The sequence below is a fragment of the Populus nigra genome, chromosome 12, assembly GCF_951802175.1.
Source record: "Populus nigra chromosome 12, ddPopNigr1.1, whole genome shotgun sequence".
Taxonomy (NCBI): Eukaryota; Viridiplantae; Streptophyta; class Magnoliopsida; order Malpighiales; family Salicaceae; genus Populus; species Populus nigra.
Genome location: NC_084863.1, coordinates 10,410,463 through 10,420,344, shown reverse-complemented (window position 1 = coordinate 10,420,344; position 9,882 = coordinate 10,410,463). Strand labels below are relative to the sequence as shown.

Sequence of the window (9,882 nt, the reverse complement as noted above, 5' to 3'; positions counted from 1 at the left end):
TTATAAAATTTTATTTTTTATAATAATATAATAATTAATGTTTTTTTAATAAATAAAATATATTTTGATTAAAATTAGTGATGAAATCATAATGATAAAACCTAGATTGCCCTAGAAGTTTAATATGAAATTCAAGTTGAAAATATGTTTTGATTAACTCGGTCAAAAACCTGGTTCGACTTGTTGACCTGGAAAAAACTTGACTCTTAACTTGTTGATTTTTTAATATTTTTGCTATAAAATATTTATTTGTATTAAATTGTTAGTGTCAATCTTGTGTTATTAAATTTTCTAGGCACTAAATATAATATTTGTTTTCTATTTTGTTTGTGGAATTTGTTGGAAAATTACATGTAACAACGAGTAATAATTAGCTAAAAAATCAAGGTATTTATTAAAAATATATGATAAAAATATAATTTTTTAATTTTTATATCTTCTAATATAATTTATCATGTTATAATTATATATTTTGAATTTCAAGTTTTGATGTCGAGAAATCAAAGTGTAATATTCTTGATGTGCTTCTTGATTAGAATAATGACGTGCACAATAAAGATTCTTTTTTGGCATATAGTGTTTTATTATTATTATTTGTAATTTGTTTTAAGTCATTTCAAAATAATATTTTTTAATTTAAATTTAAACTTATTGGTGTATTTTATTTAATGTTCATGCAGTAGGCCATCTGCTCATTAAAACAAAATAGAAGAAAAATATTAAAAATACAAGAAAAATATTAAACATAAAAGTGACATTAATAATTTAATATAAATAAATATTTAATGCCAAGAAAATTTAATAACACAAAATTGAGCTAACAATTTAAGATTTAGACCTATGAATTAATACATTTATTATATGTTATTGATCGTCGACTGTTTTTTCTACATTTATCCACGTAACAACGGGGTTAGAATTAACAGCAGGGGAAGGTTGGTGGGGCTGAAGGCTTAGATTTCCAAAGTGACGGCTCATCATCAGATACCATGTGGTAGTCAATTCTGTAGTCTCTTCTACTGCTAGTGAAATCAAAGGATATTTGGTGTTGATTTTTTGATGATAAGAACATATTGATTTTACAGAAACCAGAAACATCGAGAAATCAAGAACATATACTACAGAAGAATTGAAGAAGGGTACTCAGATATGCCGCTGCTGAGGCTTGAGAGTGCTGCAAAATTTTCATGCACAACGCACAATCAGAAGTTAAATCATATATAAATATTTAGGGGTGTAATTTAATTGGTTAAATTCTGAATTTGCTTTTTAAAGATTACTGGTTTGAGTGTCATAAATTTTAAAGGTACTAGAAACTTACATGATAGTTAACTTCAGGATATTAAAAAATTCATCGAGGTACTCGTAAACTGACTCGGACACTTACAAATACTTAAAAACAAGAAAGTTAAATTATTTTCACCGACAAACACAATGCACCAAAAAAAAAGATGATACTAACTAGGATGCTAGATCCATGACTCTACATATCCTGTTTGTTTTTATATTTTAAAAATAATTTTTTAAAAGTTAAATTTTATTTTATTTTTTTACTTTAAATTAATATTTTTTAGTGTTTTTAGATTATTTTAATACGTTGATATCAAAAATAATTTTTTTTAAAAAAATATTATTATGATATATTTTTTAAAATAAAATATTTAAAAAAAAAACTTCAATCAGCCGAACTAGTCTTTAAAAAAAAAACAGCTGCTCAGGTTAAAATAGTTTTTTTTTCCGTACCACGAATTTTTTTAATTATTTTTTGGTTAGTGTAATAATTTTTTAATTTTTTTTCTTACATTAGATTCAAGTATAAACATCAGGTTACTATGGCAACGTTTTGTGGAGGAGATTCAGGGTCTTCCACGTGACGCAAACTCCCTAGATCAGAAAAAAAAGAAAATATTTTTTTTTTCACAGTTCAAAGCACTCTCGTCTTTTTTTATCACTTATCCAGAAAACAAAAACAGATAAATAAATTTGCTTTTCCAGTTTTCACAGATATCCGAAGACAAACCCAGCTTGTGCGTCTGCTCATGATGTTTCACCTACCTTACCTTACCCTGCCCTTCACTCCTTCATCTCGTGATCCCTCCTTTATTATTTAGAGCACACTTACATTTCCTCTCCTTGCTGCTTTTATCTATTTTAATTCCCCCATTTTCTTATTCTCTCTCATTTTCTAAACAATTTAACTCTTTCTTAATTGTTTATTCTTGTGCCCTTCAAGATTTAAAAACAACATTTCCTTTCTTCCTTGATTTGCTTATTTTTGCTCCCTTCTCAATCCATCAAATATATTTCTAAGCTTTATTTCCCATCTGGGTTCTCTTCACAGCTTGCATTTTTTGTGTTCTATGATTTATGTGAATCTTGGGTTGTTTATAATTGAACTTAGTGTACTAATTTGCGATGTCTCGTTCCAAATCTGAGCCGCCTAGTTGCTGTTCAACAACAGCCTCTTCTACTTCACGATCACCGGTAGCTTCAACTGAGCTGAAGTTATACCAAGCTTTCATCTTTTCTGTTCCAATTTTCTTCACTTTCATCCTCCTCTTCTTGTTTTATTTGTTCTATCTTCGTCGTAGAAGGGTTGATTGGGCATCTCTTAGAATGCGAGCTTCTTTGCAAGACCACACTGTTGACATCTCTAGAGTAAGATGAGGTTTTGGCCCTTTGTATGCCTTTTCATAATTCGCGTGTATGCAATGTCAATTTGGTTACGTACTTTTGGTTGTGAATTAGCAGGTTGAGATGGGTTTGAAGAAAGAATTGAGAGAAATGCTTCCCGTTATTGTATACAAGGAAAGCTTCTCCGTCAGAGATACACAGTGAGTACGCTTTTCTTGATTTGTTTTACTCTTTGAATATTTTCTTGTATCCTTTTTAAATTTGGTAGACTTATTATTTTGCTTTTGCTTTTGCTTTATAAATATATTTGAATCATAATCTTATCAATATATGTATATGTTTAGGAGCTTAAAAAAAAAGAGCTCATGATACTAGCTTGCTTTTATATGCTAAGAGGAGTGGAGGTGGGAGGATTTTAGGCGGAATATTATGGTGTTTTAGCACGATCATTTTCAGCATGCTTCCCCCCCCCCCCCCCCCCCCCCTTCCTGTGTGAGGGTTTCTGTGCTGTGACTTGCAAGTGTCTAATGCTCATTCGGTGTTGTCATCACAGATTGACAATGTGATGTAGTAGTTGTTGGCCATGTTTCTGTTAGCTTCTATTCAGTCCACTTATAAACTTTTGAATTGAGTATTATTTATCACGTAGAGATTTTGATGCAAAGAACATCGTTAATGATTGTGCTATGTTGTCACTCCTTTGGATTAAATAAATTAAAAAACAACGATGAGCAAGCAAGTAGAGTTTAAATTTTTAATGTTCTGTTCTGTATATGATGGTTGAGGGATCATTCTTGTATAAGATCAAATCCCATGTCATCACTATATTTTCTAATCAAGGGACAATTTCTAATTTGAATTCCACAAGTACTTGAATTTTGATTTATATGACTTTGGCTGGCATTATTGTCATATTTTAACATGATAATTCTTTTCCTCATTATTATAAGAAAAATCAAAGCATTGGTTTTGCTCACGTGACAAATAATTCGAGTGCATCAATAATGGTCTTTTTATTTGGATCCTGCAAGGCCGTTTCACAAGGAAACCATTATGTACGCAGAAGCTAAGTAGAATGGTTTCATATTTTACCTGCTTCCGTCTCAAGATAGCTTGAGCCACTATAATGATGATCAATTGACTATGCTCACAAAGCTAGGAGTTCTGAGATGCAGTCAAAGGGTCATCTTTGAAAAGTAAGGAAAAGATGTAAATATGATCACGGTTATATTGTGGAAAGTGTAGATCATATTTCAAGCATTTTTTATTAAAAACAAAAGTACTTTACCTAGTTTTCCATATTTAAAAGAGCTGGCCTGACTACTGGTGTGCATCATTTTCCATGAAAAAAGAAAATGTACTTCAATGTTTTAAAATGGTTAGATTTGGGGTTTTATGCATCCGCAGCCAGAGGCTGGGGCTAGGTGGTACATGGTCCAGCTGAAAGTGAAAGTTTTCCCTCATGCCATTGTTCTTATAGTTTTGCATAGAGGAAGTTAGGGCCCAAATGAGTTCTTGGGTCTATTTCATTTATAATTATCCAAGTCTGCTCTGCAAGCACATCTGAACAAGTTATTGTGAAGTAATACAATAGAATCCACAACCTTATAGTTTGATTCTCTGTATTCTATACTTTATCTAGAAATAATTCTGTGAGAGAATTTATGCGGTGCTCTTAACAAATATATATATATATGAAGTCTTAAATTTGTGACATGTAGTATGCATGAGCTGAGCTTTCTGTGATAACTCATGACATGAGCTGACCTTGAATTAATGACATTCAGAGGGATTTCATGAATTAATTCTGTTCCAGCTTTTATTTTATCTATGTTTCCTACAGGAGGGATTTATTTCTGAAATGCTTCGGAAACATATGATGCAATTATATGTTCTATACTTTTGTATTCAGTGAGTGCCTTAATTGCTGGAATTTTAACTTGAAGGTTGTTAGGAAGAATTTGTCATATACAACAATGTTGCTATATATTTACTCAATGTTGTTCCTTGATTTTGATGAGAGAGCTGAATCATATACAAAGAAACATTATCAATATTGTGGGTTCTTGGATAAGGGCACAGACCATGAAATTCTTTATTTTCTAACAGCATATGCAGTGAGTTAGAGCTAATTTTTTTTTTTGAACAAATGAACTAGAATAGAATTTTGAAGACATAATGAAACATAAAACCACACTCATGAGCTCAATAAGATGGCAAACATCTTTACTCATTGGCTAAACGATAGGGAAAATTTTAATCACTACTTTGCCATTTTACATCTTCTGAGGCATGAGGCTGTAATTCAGAAATTGCACCTATAAAAGTATCTGAGCATTTAATTCTGAGCTTTGATTATCTGATGAGGTGCTCACTTTATGAACACAGATGCCCGGTATGCTTGGGCGACTACCAAGCAGATGATAAACTTCAACAAATACCTGCATGTGGCCACACATTTCACATGGACTGCATTGACCATTGGCTTACCAACCACATTACCTGCCCCCTCTGCCGTCTTTCCCTCCTTGCATCAGTCAAAGCTCCCAGTGAACCACCTAGAAATCAAGTAGAAACTGTTCAGGAATATTCTGCGGCAGAGAATGGTGAGGAAGCATCTGTTCAACCAAGGCCAGAAAGTTGTGAAGAATCACATGCGACACCACTCTCTCAGTCAATGGATGAAGAATCCAGGACTCTTCAAAACAGTGCTGGAGAAGAGCAAAGATCTGAATGTGCTGATCAAGGGAGAGAGTTCAGGTTTGCAAGGAACGAAGCCGAAGAGCATGAGAATAGTAGAGATTCTTCTGGTACTTTTGCAAGTTCTTGAAGTGAATACACACACACACACACACACACACACACACACACCTCAAATTTTAACTTCCAAGATCTGAGGTTCCTAACAAGAGCAGTTTCTGCTCTGGTCATTTTCTAATTTCAACTTGTCATGTGACCAACAAGCATTTCAATATCATGACAATTCTGGAAATTTACACCTGTATTCTTGTCTTCACACACATAATTATAGTTATAATTTCAGGATCTGCAATGCACTCATGTTACAAGCCTGAATATAGAATCGGTCAACTGTAATTGGTGTTTCATTTATCATGGATTATTCTATCAGCCTGTTGTTGATGTTGCATAGAATATGACATATTTTGATAAGCCATTGAAATTCTCTTTTTATTGTCTCTTAGTAGCTCAATGTCATGCATAAAGTGAGAGAACGAAGCTGATGGTGCCCTTCACCGAATCCATTGGCCATCCCCCTTCATGTTGCTCTCCAAGCAAGAAGAGGAGTTGCACAAAATAGATGTTGCCAGCCGGCAAGGTCCATTGTTTCTCATGTCGACGTGAAAATCCGAAAGAGGCTTAAATATATGATCCGGCTACCAAGACTTGCATCATTCGAGGAGGGAGTCATTTTGTCCACAGGATTGGCATCATCAATGCAGATGGATAATGTGATACGAAGGCGGGGGATTGTATAGCTGACATCTGTACTTCTGTATGGTACTGTTTTAGCCTGTAATTTATCAAGAATTGATGCATTGTATTCTTAACATGGTGGTGGTGTTCAAGGACGTGGGAGAAGATGTATTTAAAGTGTTATTTATTTGGAAATATATTAAAATAATTTTTAAAATTTTTTAAAAATTATTTTTATATTAATATAACAAAATAATTTAAAAATATAAAAAAAATATTTTAAATAAAAATTTAAATGTTTGAAAAACATGGTTTTAACCGGGTTGCAAAAGGAAAGAGTGTGAATACATCCATTTACTATGAGCAATCAAGTCATGACAAAAATTTCACAATTCTCGGAAGTATGTGCCCTTGCTCTGCATATTTAGAAAGTAATTGGGATGATACGCAGAGCTATTTCCTTATCCCCAATAACATGAAATTCTGTAAGTTTACAATCATCCTGACATGTAAGCACGTTCCAGGAGCACATGCATGTTGAGTAGAGGTGTATTTCATTACCAATGATTGCCTAAGAAAATGAAAAGTTGCAAATTTATTAAAAGAAAGGGCTTAATTGGATATTCAAATATGCATTTAGGTGCTGTAATAGTGTTGTTTCATGTGAGTTTTTTTTTAGAGAGCCACAAGAATTTATGTTTGGTTAGGGTTACAATTCAGTTTTTATTTTAGTGGAACCATCAAGAATTGAGGTTGAATCTCTTGAACAAAAGCAAGACAAACTATCTTTGCAAAAAGCACCTTACCTCACCTCATTTTTCAAGATCTACTGATTGACACATATTAGAAGAGAAAAAAAAAATTGTTAGAATATCAAATTTCTCAAAACTTCAACAATTTATCGTCTAAAAAATCAGAGCAAAAAATCAGAGCAAATATAATTTGCAATCTTTTTTTGATTGGTTAGATTCCTCTTCTCTCACAAAAAATTCTAGATTTCTGTCTTCTTCGACCATTTTCTCTCGTCTGCTATCAAAAATAATTTTCCTTCCTTTTTTCTACCCGAGCTTCTCCAATGTAATCTTGTAGATTTGTTTAAAAAGGTAATTTGTTTCATTGTTTTTTGGTGTTGACACCATGAACAATTTTTTCTTTCTTTTGTACTTGTCTTCTTCAAAATTAATACATAATCTGGCATCTTCTTGTTTTGTCGTTACAGAAAAAGAAAGAAAGAAATAAAGTCTATTTTTTTTTATTGTTTCTCACAATCTCGTATGTATTTTTGATAAATCTATTTGCAGATTTGTGTTGATTTTAGAGGCACAATAATAAGGGGATCTTGAAAACTTGTCCGGGAACAAGAAAAGGTGTTGTAAAGTAGGTAATATGTTTCTTTCTTTATAAATATTTAACTAAATACCTATTTTAATTACACAAGAATTAAAGTTTAGGTGTCGTGTATTGTTCTTATTTACAATATTATGAACATTTGATGTTGTGAAGTAGGTTAATTAACCATCTGCATTACTAGGTTTGCTGTCGACATGAAAAAAAAAACTTTAGGTGTTGTGAAGTAGGTTAATTAACCATCTGCATTACTAGGTTTACAATACTGCAAACTTTGTTGATTGTTCTTATTTATAGGATGTTATGTTGGACCCTTTTTACTTTCATCATGTACTCTATTATGAAAGATTTGAATTAAGTTTTTTGCTGACACAAGAAAAACTGAAAAACTGAAAGGGATTATGCAGAGAGAGAGAGAGAGAGATGATGTTTCAAGATCAGTAAATGAGACAATAAAAAAGGTTAAAAGAGGAGTTTATGTTGGGCATCAGACTTGTTATGTAATTAGAAAAGCAAAAAAATAACTATTTGAGTGAAAATTGTACTTACACAAATTAAATACTTTATAAGGTTTTGTGTATATGAATTGACAGAAATTAATATACAAGAAGAAATTAATTTTTAAAGTTTGTATACTAACCAAATTAATATACATAAATTAATACTCCATAAGGTTCTCTTCTTTAGCTAATCATTGTATACTGACTAAATTGTTTATACATGTTTTTCTAAGTTTTCACTCTCATATTCTCTATATAACTATGGCTTTTTCTAGCCATTAACTTTTGATAGGATGTTAATTAAGTTTAGCTAATGCCATAACATATATTTTTTACATGTTTGATCTAACTACCACATATATATTTGATGATCTAAGTTTATTTTTGGGACTAGAAGCATAGTTTTCAAACCCAGCCCGGTCCAAGGCTCGGGTTCTGGATTTTGACTGGCTCAATTCTTTTTTTTTTTAATCAAAACAACGTCGCTTTAGTTAAAAAAAAAAGTCAACAGGTTGCAATCGAGTTTTTAATCGGGTCTTGCCGGGTCAACCAGGGTTTTCCTTCCCCTATTTTTTCTTCAACCCGGCCCGATTCCACCTCGGGTCGGCCGGGTCCCAGGTCGACCCGCCGAGCCGGGCCGGGTTTCAAAACTATGACTAGAAGTCTTTTTCTTTTCATTTCAATTTTGTCTACTTCGTTAATTGTTTGACTACCTTTATGTTAACTATACTTCCATCAAAGATTAGTCAAATTTTAAGCATGTTATAATTCATTACGTTAGCTTTAAAATATGTTATCCAACTAGGAATGGAAAGTCTTGAAACTATGGATAAAGCTGCTTGGATTAAAGAAATGTTGCATGTTTTTTATGACCTTTGCATCAAGGCTATTGATATAGGAATGAGATCAAATACTCATTTCGACAAAGCTGGTTTGAAATATTTGTTGACATCCTTCAAAGAACAAATTGATCATGCATTCATTAAGGCACAATTGAAGAACAAATAGGATGGCTACAAAAAGAATTGAAGGATATGGACGGAGCTCATTTATAAAACTGGTGTGGGTTGGAGTAATGAATTAGGAACAATTTCTGCTAGTGATGAGTAGTGGAAAGCAAAAATTTAGGCTATTTGTCATTATCTTTAATCTTTAATTTGTTTAAATCTTAGTTTAGTAATTAATAAATTATTTAAAGTTGCATTAAATAATTTTATTCGTTTTGTGTAGGAAATAAAAGGAGCAAAAAAGTTTAGGCAAGCTAGTATCAAACCGTCTTTACATTTGAAGTGTGATAGAATGTTCTCAAACATTATTGCTACTGAAGAGTATGCGTGAGCACCATCATCTAGAGTTTTGTGTGATGATAATATTGGTGTTGATAGCAATCACAATGCTAATGTTGATTAGCCTGATTTGAAAGAAGGATGCGGTGATTTGGAAAAGGATGGAATTCTAAATTTTGTCGACGATGTTTGTAACATGGTTAGAGGGGTTTATGTCTAGTTATAACAACACACGTAGTAGTTGCAAGAGAAAAAAAAAGAGAACGTTTTGTGGTTCAAACTGGTAAAAAACAAATATTCTGGAATTTGGTTACAACTTCTGTCATGTTGGGATTAATTAGTTGACAACATGTCAAATAATAGTGATTCAATATCTATTAGCAAAGATAGGAAAAAGGTATAGTATTCATGTGGTTATGAGCGAGCTTCACTAAATTGAAGGAGTAAATATTGAAGATGATTTTCATGGATTTGCTACTGAGTGTTTGGGTTTGAGAAAGAATAGAGAAATGTGGTCAACAATGAAAAATCTTGAAAATAAGATGAAATAGCTGCAGAGAATATATACGAGGAGTAAAGCACCTTAGACTAAGAGGTATATATTGATCCCAAATACATGATTTCATTTATTCTTTAAGTAATATTGTTAAGTATGTTATTTAACATGTTTTTAAATTTCT

The 9,882-nt window shown here is 32.1% G+C and overlaps 1 protein-coding gene across 3 annotated transcripts; it reads left to right on the top strand.

Annotated features, from left to right (window-relative positions):
- Nucleotides 1–1,933: 1,933 nt before the first annotated feature.
- Nucleotides 1,934–6,297, top strand: LOC133668961 (RING-H2 finger protein ATL7). 3 transcript variants are annotated; one of them, XM_062088975.1, is made up of 4 exons: nucleotides 1,934–2,658; nucleotides 2,749–2,834; nucleotides 5,023–5,444; nucleotides 5,841–6,297. In XM_062088975.1, exons 1-4 carry the CDS (start codon nucleotides 2,416–2,418, stop codon nucleotides 5,855–5,857), a joined length of 768 nt encoding a protein of 255 aa, XP_061944959.1. In that variant the 5' UTR covers nucleotides 1,934–2,415; the 3' UTR covers nucleotides 5,858–6,297. The 3 variants fall into 3 exon arrangements, with proteins under 3 accessions (XP_061944959.1, XP_061944956.1, XP_061944957.1); XM_062088972.1 differs by having other exon boundaries at nucleotides 1,938–2,658; nucleotides 5,838–6,297; XM_062088973.1 differs by having other exon boundaries at nucleotides 1,940–2,658; nucleotides 2,752–2,834; nucleotides 5,838–6,297.
- Nucleotides 6,298–9,882: the final 3,585 nt, after the last annotated feature.